We start from the raw sequence: 17,298 nt of genomic DNA, 5'->3' as shown, positions 1-17,298 counted from the left end.
CAATTTTTAAATATTTTCTTCATTTAGCATTTATGTATAACGTTTACTAATGTGTTTTGCGAATGAACTCTTTTTTCGTCAGTTAAATTAAAATTCAAAAAGAATTTTAATGGAGAGGAGAAAAAAGCTATATTATTTAAACAATTTATTCCTAGAAATGTTTTACACAATAAGCCACTATATCATCTAGGATTTTTGTTAACTAACTATTTTACAATGTGCGCGTAAAGTAACTAGTACCATGATCATATAAACAGGTCTCGACACCCACTAGGGAAAGCCGTCCGAAGATTGAATCATGAAAACTCAACATGGAAAGCAACAGAGTTCTCGTTTTTGCAAGATAGACAAGGAAGAATAAAGTATCTCTGCCTCTGATTGAGACATTCGTGGCATATCACACATGCGCAGAACACGAACCTTCTTGTCTTCCAAGTTGATTTTTCACGACTCAATTTTCGGACGGTTTCTCTATACTTCAATATGTGAGTATCAAGATTTGTTTATGTGATCGTAACTAGTACTGCTACAAATCTTAAGAACTAATTTTGATGCTTGACTTATGTTCATTTGATAGTAGATAATTGCCATAATAAATAGACACATATGTATTTATACGGAATAATTTAAAATATTTAACATATTAAAACACTCATCTTTTTCTTTCTTTTGTAAAAAAATATTTAATCCCTTTTTTTTAACTTTTTTAAACATATTATGCATGTTTTATAACATAGGATTTTCTTAAAATTCAAATAGCATTTAATAGCAGCCTTTTTATTGTGCTAAGGTTATAGTAAAGAGTTTGAGTACAATTTTATTTATTTTTAATATGTTGTTACAAGATCCAAAAACAAACTAAAATAACAATATTTTTCAGGAATCATTTATACATTATTGATGTACAATAACATTTATAAAATTATTTATTGGCAGTTAATAATATATAAAATTCCGTAAGTTCTACAAGGAATATTTCTTATTTTTTCCATATTCCGGTGATAGATACCTACAAAACAGTAACAGGAGTCTTTTAAGAGAAAAATACTAATTTTATTGTTTTACTTTTAGAAACGCAAAAAAAAAAAATATTCTGTAGTTGGTTTACAGCAATTTAAAATAAATAGACGATTAAATCGTAAATCAAATTGCCATGTTTATGTTATGAAAGTTATATTGACATAAATATAAAGGATGGAACAGGTATTTTATGAAACATTCTTTTTCTATTATTGTTGAAAATTTTACAATATAATAATTTATTATTTTTAGGATTTAAAGGCGAAAATCGATCAGGCTTGTCGAACAGCCGAAGAATTTACAAAACTTTATTATGAAAGTTTAGATAAACGCAGATATGTAAGTAATTTTAATACTGTTTGAAATTGTTATTTTATACAAATTAAACAATGAAATCCAAAAAGTTAAGAGAAATAAAACAAATAAATTTACAGAATATATATCATATTTATTTTAGCTTATATCAAGGTTATATTTGGATACTGCGACTTTAATATGGAATGGGAATGGTATTGAAGGCAAAGATAACATACAGAAATTTTGGACAGATTTGCCATCTTCAGATCATTCTGTTTTTACTTTAGATGCTCAACCAATAACAGGTAAATAGATCTATATGTTGGACAATATATGTTTTAAATACCTTCAATTTTTGTTATCCTTAGTTATAAATTTATATGTTTTCATAACATTGTTTTTCTTTCATTATATTTTGAACAAAAATTACTATTGAATATTAAATATATATAAATATATTTAATTATGATATTAGGTCCTGAGGTGGCAGATCAATTAACATTTCTTGTAAAAGTTGGAGGGCAAGTAAAGTATGATGATAAAACATCGAAACCATTTAACCAAAGCTTCTTAATTGCAGCTATGGGAGATAAGTGGAAAATTGTAAGCGATTGTTTCCGAGTACAAGAAGCAATAGAAAATGTAAATTGAAATATAAAATAAGTTAATTTATATGTGTTTTCAAAATTTTCAAAGACCTTCTTGATTCAATATTTCTTTTTATTTCTATCGTCGGTCTTATATCAATGTATAAAGCGATATTAAAATTTTCGTATTAATGAATCAGTACGTTGGTCGATCATTTAGGAATAACTTTACACGAGAAAAAACTAAAAATAAATATAGATATAAATACTTAGACATAAACATTACTATGATACATATCGTATAAAACATCGATTTCATATCCTTTGACGGTTCAACTTAAATATCCAATGATTAATAAGATTCCGAGAAGTTCTAAATGTATATCTTTTTAAATGAAATACCTATCAATATATAGTTCGTAATACTTCTTAAGGTGTATAAATATTGCCTATAATTACTAAAATTTTGAAAAAATCACACATAACATTCCCTATTTATATTAACTGTGTTATACTTCCTATCAGTTAACATTAATGAGATTAAAAGTAATTGATAAAACGAAATTTCATAATTAAATGTAACATGCAATAAGATTATAATACAACTATCTAACATATAATAGACAAGACTGTTTGTAAAGCATCATTCTTATAACAAGAATTGAAAATTGTTTTAAAATTATTAAACATATTTAGACTAAAAGATCACTTAAAATGTTACGTGTGATCCTTTGAAAATAATTATGTATTTACAGATAACATTTTATTGAATACTTTGCCTTAATAAACTAAGAATTGATTTAAATTTCAATTAAAAATCTATACATCTAGGACTTCTCAAGAAGATTCGTTCGTACGATCGCTCGTCTTTCTTTCCCTCCCACCCTCTCTCTCCCTCTCTTTCTCGCTTTTTTTATTTGAAGATAAAAGATAAGTCGATCGGTGTATCACAGGTACAAATGATGTAAAAAAAAAAAGAAAAAAAAAATATAGAGAAATGATTGGGTGATCGGACCGAAAGAAGAGAAATTCCGGTTCGCGTAACTAGCGTTGTCGATCGATGTATTCTAGTAGCCATATGTAGGCAGTGTTACAAGGAAAAACGTCTTGATTGGCAAATCGAGTGGCATTTTCATTCTCGTTGCATGTTTCTTATTTTTAAATGATCAAGTAAAACATGAGTTCAGACTCCGGAAACTGTTATTGGAAGACTACCAAATGAAAGTTAGAAATAAACGTTAGAAAATTACTAAATTGATATATTTAAGTATAAAGAACTTTCAAAATGGTAAATGCAATTTGAATTCGAGCAGCATACTAAACGCAGTCATTTAAGTTAATTAATGAATTCATTCACGATTAAGTAGAATTATATTACACTAAGAGAATGATAAATAAAATAAAATGAATACTAATTTTTATTTAAAGTTGATAGTTTGTTTCTGCTTTCTTTTCCTCGATTTCTTTAAAAAGTATCCGGAGTCCTTATTTTTTACTAGCGCTCTGTGGAAGAAAATCTACGCGATGCGTAGACAAAATAAAATATTTCGAAATTTGATTAATTACACCCGCTGATTTACATAAATATATACAGTAAAACCTTGACACTATTTGATCATATACAAATCTGATTTTTGATTATTATAATACTTGATCGAACTTTCCATTATTCAATATTAATTAGTAATATTAATATAACTATCAATTTAAATTGACAAGTATTATATTTTTAGCTGATAAATTTTTATATATCTAAGATACGCATATTTTAATAATACATGCTTAGTATAGTTATTGCATGAAAACATCAAAACAAACAAAATTTACGATAGATACCAACACATCAAACAATCAAATTTTTATACATATTACAAACAATAAATATTTTTAAAACACTGAAACAATATATCATAAATGAGTTAAAAACGGAATAAATGATACTATTACATATGCAAATAAAATGAATGGGGGTTGATTAATCGAAAAGTCCATCAATTTAAGAATATTTTTTCTGATTAATTTCTCTAATCAAAGTTTTACTGTATTATTAAGCATACCTGTTATTCGACTTACTCTATACAAATACAAAAGTTGTTACATCCTCTCACGCATTAAAATGGCTTACTCGCTTAAAAGATTTCGCACTTACGATGTATAATCTAGCCTAAGACTTTGCGTACGATATTACGAAGCACGGCGCGAGAAAGTTCGATGAAAGAACACCGAGATGTTTTACTCGACAACTATAATCACTACATTTATAGTATAGCGGACGAGTATGATTCACATAGAGTTTTCACTTATACAGGATACATGTTGGATCGACGTAGAAGTAACCATAATTTACAAAAAGAAGAACCAAGTGTTCAGTGTACAAAAAGTATCTTTTTCTGTATTCATAAGATTAATATGCGTTCTTTTGTCTCGATAAACTGCGATTACTCGTCCTTTTTCTATTAATTTAAAACTATTATTAAAAAAATTTAAGGAACCAGAGTATATTTGATCCTTATTTATATACTTATACTTCTAAATTCACTTTGCTCTTGAGAATACATATTTCTTTTCTTCTTTTTTTCTTTTTTTGCAAAACTCAATACATAAAAAATATAAGTGAATTACATTTATGTACTATGTGGTCTTTTTTCTCGATATCAAAAGAATAATACTTTTATTATAATAATATCTCAAAATCCGAAGGAAAATGGCTAATCGCAGTCTATATTAAGAAATGTATTGATGAAAAAATCGAGAGAGAAATATATATATATTTTTTAATTTAGTATTTTAATTTTAGATTTTTCTTACTTTTCCATCAAATCAGTACTTGATTGAGGCCGAGATCGACTTGAGGCCTTACTCTAAAATATCCTTGGGTTTGCGTACTCTCTCCAGGAGCAAAATTATAAAAGTATTTCTAGGAAAATCATTGCAATAGAAACTTTATAAAATGTCCATTGCAAAAGAAGTATTTTAAATGGATCTCAACTGAGATTAGATAAGAACCATAAAGTTGTTTGACGTTCAACACAGAAGTTAAAACATATAAGTCTGATACAAGACTTCGGAAAGATTTCCGAAGGTGTCCAAAACATTTCATGATTGAGTAACAGACAGAGATATTGCAAATAGTATCGGATGAAAATGAGGACGAGAATAAGGGTGGAGATAGAGAGAATGATGTTAATTTCTCTAATTTATCTTTGTACGGTATTGACAACATCCTTTATCGTGTTTTGGAGGTCAGTGAGAAGTCTTGTATTCTCTGCGACATTTCGAGTACCAGCTGCACGAAGTTGTCGTGCCTGAAGCTCTAACCTTCCAAGAAGTTCGCGAAACTGAAATCGCGCATGTGGTGCGATACCACTGTCTGCGAGATTAGCGCACATTCCATGTAACAGCCCTACCTTGTCTGAAAGTTGAAGCCAGCTAGTCATTACTATCGTTGAGCTACTTTTCAAATTTAATACGCTGTTCTCAATTAATGTTGAAAGCTCCAGTACGATCTGTTTTGCGGTTTTTGAGTCTGTATTCTGTTTACTTAGATCATCTTCTGCATGTTGAGATTTCGTACAGTTTGGTGTTGCGTAAATTGAAGAACCAAAATGTTTAGTTGAAGAACACAATGGTTTTAGTGGTTTTGCAGGAACAACTGGTTTTTCTGGTTCAGGTGGTGGCCATAGTCTAGTATCACTTTTGCTACCAGAACTAAAAATATTGATCTATGTTTTATGACTATTTATATATAATATTGAATAAATTGAAGATTTAGAAAACTACCGTTTAGTAAGCAATATATAAGTATTATAAAAAATATAATAAACGTTAATGTACCTCTGACTACGGGTTGAGGCTCCACTATGATCTTCAGGTGAATCTTCTGTCTGGTCAAGAGTTTCTTGTTTACCGCTACTTCCTCTGACACTGAGTTTTGGGCTGTGAGGCTGACTATCACAGGATTCTTTATTTTCCCAAAGCTTCTTTAAACTGCTGATACTACCAGTGCTTCTGCGCTTATCATCTTGTTGTTCTTCTGATTCTGAAGATTGTTCAGTGATAGTACTTTTCTCCTCTAACGATTTTTCCCTTTCTGCATTCTCAACTTTTCGAAGTCTGGCCTTGAAATCGATTATTTGTCCATCAGATGTCTCCTCCTTCTGCGGATTATTTCGCTTATCTACTCTCTTCAACTTAAAACCGACACTTCCGCTAGAGAGTATCGACTCAGTTACTGGAGAAGCTATGCATGAATCTTTATGAGTATTATGTATTTGAAGTTGTTGTTGTTCTTGAGTTGCTTCGTTGGTTTTTAAAGTTGATACAGCGTACTCATTTTGAGTGTGTCTAATATGATAAAAAAAATATAACATATATATACATGCTTTAAACAACAGTTAAGATGCAGGAAAGCAGAAACGAACATATAACACACTGATATATAAATACCTATTACACACGATGTATGTATATATATTAGGATTTACCTTTGTCCAGAATCCATGTTAAAACTAGCACAGAGTTCCGAAAGTAACTGTGATGCTGGATCCAGAAGAGCAGATGGAGTGCTGCTTATTACTCCAGGTTTTTTCGTAGTAGTACCATGTTTAGTTTCTGCACTTTGTTTAATTTCATTTATCAGCTTCAATTCCAACATCTCTTTCATTCCAGGCTTCCGTTCAAAGCTATCAGGAGGTGAATTTGTGGAAACTGGTGGTGGAGGTGGTGGAGGAGGTGGTGGCGCTTCTTCTGGTGGTGCAGCAGGCTCGATTGTTTCTATCCTGGACTTAAAACCCGTTCTTTTATTATCGGTAGTTTTACACGAGTTATCTTGAGTTTCTCTGCGTCTCAAATTAACTCCAAACCTCGAGCACGCTTCTTTTACAGAGGGTTCTGCGTTACTAACATCATTCCTGTCTTCTTGATGCTCATTTTCATCTTCCTTTGAACGCCAATCTGTACTCTTTGCTTTTCTTATGGATAAAGGAGAATTTCTTATTTGAGAAATTTCGCTGCAAGAAATAGGAGGTGGTAGTTCAGCTTGTTCTTGTCCAGAAAAAATTTCATCTGGTGGAGGAGGCAAATCTGCGGGTGGAGGAGGAAACTCCAAGTCAGCTAACGACGGTTGAACAGATCTCGATGGGCTCGCAGTACGAAAATTAGAATTACTTGAAACCCGAAAAGTTCTTAAACCGACAGCATCAGACTGATTATTCTTTCTTACAGCTACTACTCGAGTACGGGGAGAATTTGGAGGTTGATAAGTATTAACAACACCGCTTGAAGAATTACTACGAGTCATTTGAGGCTGACTTCGTAAATTACTTTGACGAGGAGAAAGAGATCTGTGTTGCGAATTGTCGATAGATGCTTCATGTTGTTCCACTGTACCAGGTGTCATAGAAGAAGCCACTGTCGTCGATTCCTGATTCGATGGCATGCCACTCTGACGTAAAGACTCCAAATACGCGCCAATTCTAGCACCTTTTGGCAATGTACCATAACGATTAATGGCTCTTTTTACGTTCTGTACTTCTAATGCACCAACTTGTACCAACTAAAAATTAAATACAAAATTTTTATTTATGTGACTTAAGTTTCAAAAGTGTTTAGAAACTACTTTAATATTTCTTTGCACTAGAGAACTACCTTTTGTGGTAATGGCTCTTTCGATGGATAAGGTCTTGGCTTAATTTGTTTTTGTGAACAGGTTAAGCCAGGTATAGGTTCCGGAGACGTTGAAGGTTGAGTGATAAAGTTTGGTTCCGCCGTACCCTGAGAACCCTCTCCATCCTCCTCGATTTCACAGCCTCCTGTAGCAATCGTTCCTTGAGCCATCGTCGCGAGATCTCGCGCAATACCTGAGTTCCCATTTAACAACAAACCGTACCGGTACATATTCTCTTTCTGCTTAGAGTCCTTTCGCTGAGAGCGAACAAGTTCCGTAAGCTCACATAACGAAATACAAACAGTAAGTTCGAAAATTAAAAGTAGTCTCCTTCGTATATATTAAATTTTCTTTATATAAGTACTTTTTATAAGTTATTTAATGAATTTATAAAGACAAATTAGTTATAACACAAAAAAGATGAAAATATCAAAATGAACTCATTCTTTTTTAACCTTCAGTTTTACTATAAAAAGTTAATTTTTTATCTAATTTGAAAAAAGATATAAACGCAGAGAGAATTGAACATAAAAAGCTGGATACAGAGCTTACGGTAGGAAACTGAAGCAGTACGTGCACGTATCAGTACGCTCGATTAAAGTAGAATGAAAATACCTTCGAGAATCTTATCAATACCATTTAGATCCGTGGCATCGTCGAGAGTCATGGTGTTCGTTTCAGTGTTTTGAGAGTCTTGCTCTTGATAGGCAGAGTCGCGGAACGAACTGCACGACGACAGCAAGCTGTTACCCAATCGTTATGTTATCGTATCACCATATAATCAATATTTGTCGGTGTTCGAAATCTCGATTATGTGAAAGAAATTTAATAAAAGCAGATTTATGCGAGTAATGTGGTAGATAAAGTATATTCCATATGTGTGTATATAATATTTTATTATTTACTTATTATTGTAACCAGATCTAAAAAAATTATAATAAACATGTAATAATCGAGGTTTCGTTACACCGAAAACAAAAAAATTTCATACCTCGTTCTTTTTGGAGGGGCTGGAGCCTGTTTCCCCTTTTTATTTGTAGAACGTCTCATTTGTACGATACTACTGTTGTTCTTACTCGACATACCACCTGTGAATGTACTCAGTTTCGTTACAGAACTGGTAGTATCTACAACAAATAAATGGAAGTTCGTAAACTGCTGTAATATTAAAAAGTTAACTCATTTTAAACAAGATTAAATAAGGATTGACTTAATCCTAAACATATTAATGCATTATGTATAACCCGCAATAATAGCATTATCACAAAACAATATTCTATGAAGTCCATACATGTATACCTGAAGAAGATAATGGTTCAGAAACTAAAACAAGCCCATGGATGTTTCCAGTGCTACCAGTCTGAGATTTTTTGTATGAAAGTAAAGGAATTTCTCCTCCTCCTTGCAATTGCTTTTCAACTTCTGTAAGCACAATTTTTGTACATGTTTATACGAACTATTTACATTTAAAAACATATCTTTATCTTTGATATTTGCATGGAATTGATAGATTATTTTACCTTCTGTAATACTAGATTCTTGAAACATATTTTCAAGAGAGTGGTGAATTTCTTTGAAAGTGGGCCTATCAGCAGCAGACCACTGCCAACATTGCCGCATCAATTCATATACTTTCGGTGGACATCCAGGTGGACATTCCATTCTGTAGCCTTTTTCCAGCATATGATAGACATCGGTCAAATCAACACCAGGGTAGGGAGACATTCCATAGGTTGCTATTTCCCAAAGTAAGATGCCAAATGCCCACACATCAGACTATAAATATATGATACAAATAAAGTACAAATGTAATATGAATAAAACAAATTGGAGTAAAAATTTCTAAAACTCTGTATTATAAGAAAATTTGTTTTACCTTCGTAGAAAACTTATTATATGCTAGTCCTTCTGGAGCAGTCCATTTTATAGGGAATTTCGCTCCAGCGTGAGCCGTGTATGTATCATCTCTCATCAACCGGGCCAAGCCGAAGTCTGCGACCTTCACCAGATGATTTTCACCCACTAGGCAGTTTCGAGCCGCTAGATCTCTGTTTCGAAAGTCGCGATGTTAACGCGAGCTCCTTTCTTAAGAGGAGAGGACGATGAAATTTAAAAAATTTCTCCTAACTAACTGAATGTACTTTTTTGTGCAGAATATGCATATCATAATCATCACTGTAATCTGCCATTACTTTTCTTCAGTGATCCTTGTGACGCTACAAATCGCTCCCTAAAAACAGCTACTTACAAGAAAAATACTTTAAGTGCAACGATTACTTTTCTGCATAATACATACCACCTTAAAGCTAATTCTTTACTGATCACGAAACTATACTATTTTTAGACATGTAGTTATAGTTTGCGAGATAGAAAAAATTAATTACTTTTCGATATGCACTATGTAAAAAAGTGAACATTACATTTTATGTATTTTACTTGCTAGGTCTTTTGAGTGCCTTCTTTGCAAAAATTTAAGTAATCCCCAGTAAAATTTTTCATTTGGTTAAAATTCTAAAATGAGTATGCAAATATTTTTATGCGCCAGTGCATAAGATCAGGATAAAAATATAAAAGTATAAAAATATTTTTAAATAGTTTTTTAAATAAATATAAATAAGATTAAATCATTTGTAAAAAGAAAGAACAATTAAAATACACACCAAAATTATTTGAGAATTAGTTTGTTCATAAAATAGAAAAATACTGATAAATATACTTTCGTTCCATTCTTTAGAAATATGTAATAACATGTATACCATATAGAAACATGTATTTATTCTAAAGTATGAAACAATACCTGTGAATGAAATTTCTGCTTTCCAAGTAACTCATTCCACTGGCGATCTGCGTAGCCATATGCATCAAAACGACGGCATTTATTTGATGTTTACTCTCATTCCGCAAATAGTCTAGCAAATTTCCTTTGCTCATGAACTCTGTAATGATGTAGAAAGGCGGTTCCCGAGTACATACACCTAATAACTGAACTAGATTTCTATGCTTCATTTCCTTCATTATTGCAGCTTCCTCCAGAAAGTCTTTTAGAGCCATTGTATCCTCCTATAAAATAAAGGTATATAAGAATAAACCAAAAATAAGTAAAATAAAAAATGCTATAAATAGTAATTATAACTAATATATTAAAAGACTAACCTTTAAAGTTTTTACAGCCACAGTCATATTATACCTCTTCCATACAGCTTCATAAACATCCCCATATTGCCCCCCACCTAATTTATGCCTCATGACTATGTCTGTCCTATTAATCTCCCATTCATCAGGTTCTGAAATAAATAATTTCAATACATTTCATCTTTACAATGATTATATAATTTTACATGAATATCACAGATATGACATATGTTATTTTTTCCCACATACCTGGGCTAAGTGGGAAAACAGTAGGTTTATTGTGCTTTGGTGCAGGATAAAGTAATTGTGTAATTAAACCATCAGCAAGCATTGAATGGTGGTGTACTAATTCTGCCAGAGTATTAAATTTGCTTTCAGTTGTAACAAACATCTAAAATATTAATATTTCATAATACCATGTTTACATCTTATAGCATACCATTTAATTACTAGTAAGATATATGAAACTTTATACCTTTCCCTCACTGTCTTCATTAATCCTATAATGGTATACCCTACCCTCATATCGCAAAGAAATACTGCGTTGACCTGGACTGCTTTCTGATTCACGAACCAGAAAACTACCATTTATACCAGAGCTTAGGAGATACTCTGCAGCATTTCTGGATATCCTTCCATGATACCAGGAGTGTTTCTCCAAGGAATTTACTGGTGTAACATAATTTGAAGGAACCCATCCTACTTGACCAGTACTTGAATGAGCTTCACACCATTCTCCACTCTTATTATAACTTAGAATACGAACTTGTTCTCCTAGATTCAAATTTATAATGTACAACATAAATTTATATCTTTATATTTATACAAGGTGTACCAGATATTTTCTCCAGATTTGTAATAAGACATTTATGGACCTTTTATAATATATTTTAACCTTATCTTTACTTATAAAGTGCAAAAAAGTCTGGAGCACCAAGTATGTTTTCAAAAATAATTACCTTTCTTAAGACTGAGCTGATTTTCTCCACCTGCTTGAAAATCATATAAAGCCACAAATAGTTGAGGATCATCCTCTTCTTGTGCCAATAGGTTTTCCTTACTTGTCCACCTGTGATATACATATTTTAATATTATTCAGATTCATATTAAATTAATTTGTATATATAAAATATACTTTATTTTTGAAAATTGAAGCATAAAATATTTATACTTATGTGTTGTATGATGAAACACATTCATAAAGTAATAAAATTATATAAATATTATAAAGTAACCTATTTGCAGCTTCCAAAAGTCCAGCAGAAGAAACCACAGTATGTTGTTGAATATTCACTTGTTGTGAAATTGACTGAATGCTGGACCCATTTGGTGGATCACCATCTGGTAATGCCGGAATGTGAGGTAGCGGTCTGCTTTGTAAAAGAGCTTCTGCACAACATCATAATACTGTTGTATGCATATGACTACAAATTAATGTAAGAAACTTGATTAATACAATTTAATATCAGTATTTTCATCTGCATTTTATCTTTTCGAAAAAGTTATGATGCATCTCTTTTTACTAATAAAATATACAAATGTTAATATCTTATTTTAAAAAAACATTATATCTACTGAAAATATTTATTTTCCTTCTTATTGAACACAATCATATATGATGCATTAAATTAACAATTATGATTAATTAGATATTAAATTGTTTAAGATAATTTACAAAATTAGAAATTATGCTATTTAGAATAACAAAAACAAAACTTACAATGCAAATAGATTCTGTTATCATACATCTGTGTTAATGACTAAGAACTAATTTAGAATATTAAGTCATTTAACAATTGTTTTATCTTTATAACAAAATTATAATAAAACAATTATTAATAAATTTAATAAAAGAAAAACATAAAAATATATATATATATATATACACGTATGTGCATGTATTAATTATATAACTAAATTACAGCCTATTTTTGTACATGTCATTATTTGCAACTTTATTTAATATTTTCCTGATCTTCTATATTCATAATCTGTTATAAAGCAGACAAAGTGCATGAACGCAAGAGAGAAAACTAAGTAGAGAGGGGAAGAAAGCGTGAGGGAGAGAAGTGGAAAAAGGACGGAAGTAAGAAAGGAATAGAAGATAAAAAGCGAGAGAGTAGGAAAATAAGAGAAGGAATTACCGCTGTGCTCTGTAAATATATTAGAGCCGACAAGACGGGATTCCTTGAGGTTCCTAGGCTGTTTGCGCGTCTGTCGCGCAGCAGAGCCAACAGGAACAATTCTCTCCTTAGTTTGTTGAGCACCCATAGTTCCCGAATTGGCATGCCCTTAGATTAATCCCGGCCGCAAAACTGCCGGGGCCGTTCACTCGGCACATTCACTTTCGGCCTGACAGTCTAACTCCCGATCGCATCTCTCGTCGGCCTCTGCCGACGACGAGAACACCCGAGACTCACCAATCTCACCACCGAACGCGAACCTCCTATTCACATTTTTGACCACCATTCAAGATCGACATTCTCGCCATGTTTGACAGCTTCGACGTCGACGATAGCTCGATTCGCATCGTACTGTTTACTACTTTTACTTACCACCAGAGTCGTTTCTCTATTCTCATTGGACAATCAATTTCTCGAACAAAGATTTCATTGGCTAACAGCTTTGTTCACCGATAACATCATCCGAAGTCTAACAAAGTTCTTTGTTATTTATTTCTTATTCTATTTTCCCTCGCAAATATTTCTATTCGTTGGAACAAACAGTCAATATATAATAATATACTTAAAAATGTTTAATTATTTATCATTCTCGATATAAATTATTCTTTTATAAAATTACTATATTTAGATTCCGGATCTATTCTCGATTTGTTCGTGTATATTGTTACTTTTCTTTCTATTAGTAAAAGAAATGTTATAAAAAGGAATCATTTATGAAATTTGATTACATTTGTTAATAATATCAGAGATATTATGATGATGAGGAGAATTTCCTTTCTGATAATATGCGTAGTTAAGAGAATACGAAGAATGGTGGAGTGTAATATACAAAAAAATAGGCGTGCTAGTTTAATACGAATTCATATGGAATATGAATTATATCAGATTAACGATTACATTGTACAATATTATAATCATATAATATATATTTTAATATATCTATGGTCAGTAAGGTATCAAGTGTCGTGATTTTGGAACACGGCCAACGCTTCTAAGATACGTCAATGACTGAAGCGACGGCAGCGCGATATCGGAAACCCGAGCTTATTACGAATAATACGAAAAATCCCGAAAATTGCCGAACTGATTCAGTGACGTCATGCTGAAGCAGAAGAGATAAGACAGCAAAAAAAGTGAAGTTCTGTTTTCTAATATATCCGCATTTCGTGTAGATATCTTTGTTTGCTACGTGATTTCGAAAAATGTCGTACGCATACCTTTTCAAGTACATCATTATTGGAGATACAGGTAATTATCGGATGCGTCTACTAAAACAAATTTTGAATGATTTCTACATCCTACACTATGTCGACCGTGACAGGACTCATTGTTTTCGTTTCTTTCGACGATAATATTTTTGATTCATAAACTTTACAACAGTTCTAGGAATTCTAATGCGCGTATTTCACAACGACATTTAATATTACGAATTAAATATTTCTTTCAATGTAACATCTGTACATAGCTTATTTTTTATAATAATTTCGTCAACTTAAAAGATGCTTAATTCATTTATTTATGTTCAGAACAGATTTCATATGAAATTTTTTGTACTATATATGTATATACGTAGTATTATTGGGAAATGATATTAGATGTAATTATGAATTTGCTATAAATATTTTATAATATTGTAATTGGCTTGTTTACTTTCATATATATTGTTTGTTATATAAATGTAATATATCTTTGAACTTTTTGCTTTGTAATGTGAATAAGATAAATAAATAAATATATTTTAATATTATAGGTTTTGGTTTTTAATTTTTTGGTTAGATTCATTGATTTTTAATTTTATGGAAACATCTCTAATCTGCATTATTTATTTAATGTAAGGACATCTTATTTTTAAACAGGGGTTGGGAAATCTTGTCTACTTCTGCAGTTTACGGATAAGAGATTCCAGCCTGTTCATGATTTAACAATAGGTGTTGAGTTTGGAGCCCGTATGATTACAATTGATGGAAAGCCAATCAAACTTCAAATTTGGGATACTGTAATTATTTAGTTTTTTTGTGTTGAATTTCACAAATGCTTACAATAGTGAATTTTAAGGAATAATAATTGCTTATACAATTAAATTAAACTTATAGGCAGGTCAAGAAGCATTTCGTTCTATTACAAGATCATATTATCGTGGAGCAGCAGGAGCTTTATTAGTATATGATATTACACGTAGAGAAACATTTAATCATTTGACCACTTGGTTAGAGGATGCAAGACAACATTCAAATTCTAACATGGTGATCATGTTAATTGGTAATAAGAGTGATCTGGATAATAGAAGAGAAGTGAGGAGAGAAGAAGGTGAAGCTTTTGCAAGAGAACATGGACTTGTTTTTATGGAAACCAGTGCAAAGACAGCAATCAATGTAGAGGATGCATTTATCAATACAGCAAAAGTAATTTATGAAAAAATTCAGGAAGGTGTATTTGACATAAATAATGAGGTAAAATCAAAGAGTTAGAATAAAAAAACTTTGTTACAATATTGTATTTTTGACATTATCATTTAATAAACAAAATTTAAATGTACTTAGGCAAATGGTATCAAGATTGGACCACAACATTCACCAACAAGTCCTAGTGGATTAGCGGGTACTGGTGGTCAAGGAAACACGCAAGGTGGTGGGTGCTGCTAGGGGCTGGGGGTTGCCTGTCCACCGCTTAATCCTTCTCCAATTTAAATTGATCTTTTTACTCCTGCTCCACATTTTATTCTCAACCAATTACATTGTATATTTTTTTGCGCGTGTCGCAACATGAGGTAACAAGTGACTCTATTGGTGTATTTATTATTTAAAAAAAATAACATATACATACGTATTAAATAGGAATATTATAAGGGAAAATGTTATATATTGCTTACATCATGAAACCTAATAAACTTTTAATTTACAGATTCTGGCTGATGTAAATTTATTAGTTTCAAATATGTTCATTATATGCTTTCTGTACTTAATTCCTTTGTAGCAGTATAGTAATATTAGTTCTTAAATTACATCCATAAAATATTAGATGCTTTTCATATACATATATAGATAATTTTATTTTTAATGTACTAGAAAGAAGTTAACCTTATTTTATTAATGCAGTGCTACATTAGATTTTTATTCATTTACATTTAAAATTACTTGATTTTAATTGTAATATACGAAAAAACCAAGAAAAATTAATTACTATTGGACATTGATAAAGCGGGAGAGGATGGGCACTTCTATTTAATGTTTTGTATTTGTTCACATTGTATATTGTATGTACTGTGCACTGATCTTAGAATCTGATTTAATTTAATAATGAATCATAATTGATATACATATATAAATCAAAGTGATTTGTCAAAAATATGATTTACACTTGACTACCTAACGCGACACCATGTATATGTATGTATCAATGTATGAAATGACGAATATATAAAAACATATAAATCAATTTTATTGTGAGGCCTATCTAACCAAAAATCATATTATTTTATTAATTATGATTGGTATTGTTATTTTTGGTATGCCTTGGAAATATAGTATTCTCATTACAACATATAAACTAAAACATTTTTATAATTTTTATATTTAAGTAAATATGTCTAATAAATTTAAATATTTACTACAGATAAATTCTCTACTTATAACCATTAGTAGTAATACCAATCAAGAAAATAGAGAAATATTAATGCTACCTGTATTTTGTCCAATTAAATGTAAAAATAAACATAGTACACATGTACTTTTGTTTTGATTATAAGTTTATTATACTTTAATATCTTAAATATTTAGAAAAATTTTAGGTAGAAAATGTTAATCCAGATAATATTCTATAAAGAAAAAGGAATTTATTTATTATAAATGGTTTTTGTACCTACTGCAATATGCAACATACTTTTTTCGAAATATTCTATGATGTTTTAAGATATACTAAAAATAGATGTATGTAATCTAATGTCAAATGGATGTAATAATCGAAACTTATTACCACAATAAGTATTCAATTTTTACACCCGTTTAAAATATTGTACTGTTGTATCCTTAAAATTAAAATATGTATATCAGCTTAAAGAATCACAATTATTTATCAAATGATATTATTAAACATGGGAAATGCATGATATATTGTCTATTTATAATAAATTTAATTTACTTTTTTTATTGAAATATATGTGAGCATATCATATATATCTTATTTTATTCTGAATACATGTTCAACGATTTCATTTATACTCTTTACAGTACTACATGCTTCAAATCGAATCTATTATAAATTATGATATTAATATTCATCGTAACGATAGAAGACCTGGCAAATCATTTTTGAAGGTCCCTTACTTTATTAATGTATGTTAATTAAGTCCATTTCAATCGCATTTTTTTTGTTTTAATTAAATGACAATTAAAATTAGAATTATTTCAAAAGCAAA

The 17,298-nt window shown here is 30.7% G+C and overlaps 3 protein-coding genes across 11 annotated transcripts; 2 read left to right on the top strand and 1 right to left on the bottom strand.

The window, feature by feature from the left end:
• The first annotated feature begins 311 nt into the window (after nt 1-311).
• LOC126919898 (NTF2-related export protein) lies at nt 312-1,989 on the top strand. 2 transcript variants are annotated; one of them, XM_050729586.1, is made up of 6 exons: nt 312-485; nt 881-956; nt 1,072-1,203; nt 1,273-1,359; nt 1,478-1,622; nt 1,793-1,989. In XM_050729586.1, exons 3-6 carry the CDS (start codon nt 1,195-1,197, stop codon nt 1,966-1,968), a joined length of 417 nt encoding a protein of 138 aa, XP_050585543.1. In that variant the 5' UTR covers nt 312-485; nt 881-956; nt 1,072-1,194; the 3' UTR covers nt 1,969-1,989. The 2 variants fall into 2 exon arrangements, with proteins under 2 accessions (XP_050585543.1, XP_050585544.1); XM_050729587.1 differs by lacking the exon at nt 312-485 and adding an exon at nt 506-608.
• Nucleotides 1,990-2,016: 27 nt separating this feature from the next.
• Nucleotides 2,017-13,241, bottom strand: LOC126919848 (tyrosine-protein kinase Abl). Of its 8 annotated transcripts, none has more exons than XM_050729470.1 (16): nt 12,846-13,241; nt 11,937-12,090; nt 11,661-11,770; nt 11,177-11,475; nt 10,951-11,092; nt 10,723-10,853; nt 10,367-10,629; nt 9,446-9,617; nt 9,090-9,345; nt 8,869-8,991; nt 8,561-8,696; nt 8,185-8,294; nt 7,551-7,762; nt 6,389-7,458; nt 5,739-6,248; nt 2,017-5,612 (listed from the first exon to the last, which is right to left on the bottom strand). In XM_050729470.1, the coding sequence occupies exons 1-16, from the start codon at nt 12,970-12,972 to the stop codon at nt 5,102-5,104; spliced, it is 4,326 nt and encodes a 1,441-aa protein (XP_050585427.1). In that variant the 5' UTR covers nt 12,973-13,241; the 3' UTR covers nt 2,017-5,101. The 8 variants fall into 8 exon arrangements, with proteins under 8 accessions (XP_050585427.1, XP_050585429.1, XP_050585433.1 ...); XM_050729472.1 differs by having other exon boundaries at nt 8,206-8,294; XM_050729476.1 differs by having other exon boundaries at nt 7,551-7,714; nt 8,206-8,294.
• Nucleotides 13,242-13,960: 719 nt separating this feature from the next.
• Nucleotides 13,961-16,319, top strand: LOC126919894 (ras-related protein Rab-2). Its single transcript, XM_050729582.1, has 4 exons — nt 13,961-14,132; nt 14,741-14,880; nt 14,978-15,334; nt 15,425-16,319. Exons 1-4 carry the CDS (start codon nt 14,087-14,089, stop codon nt 15,524-15,526), a joined length of 645 nt encoding a protein of 214 aa, XP_050585539.1. The 5' UTR covers nt 13,961-14,086; the 3' UTR covers nt 15,527-16,319.
• The last annotated feature ends 979 nt before the right edge of the window (nt 16,320-17,298 follow it).

Source organism: Bombus affinis, chromosome 8 (genome assembly GCF_024516045.1).
Source record: "Bombus affinis isolate iyBomAffi1 chromosome 8, iyBomAffi1.2, whole genome shotgun sequence".
In the NCBI taxonomy this organism is placed as follows: Eukaryota; Metazoa; Arthropoda; class Insecta; order Hymenoptera; family Apidae; genus Bombus; species Bombus affinis.
The sequence above is the reverse complement of the archived record's forward strand: the minus strand, read 5'-3'. Positions and strand labels throughout refer to the sequence as shown.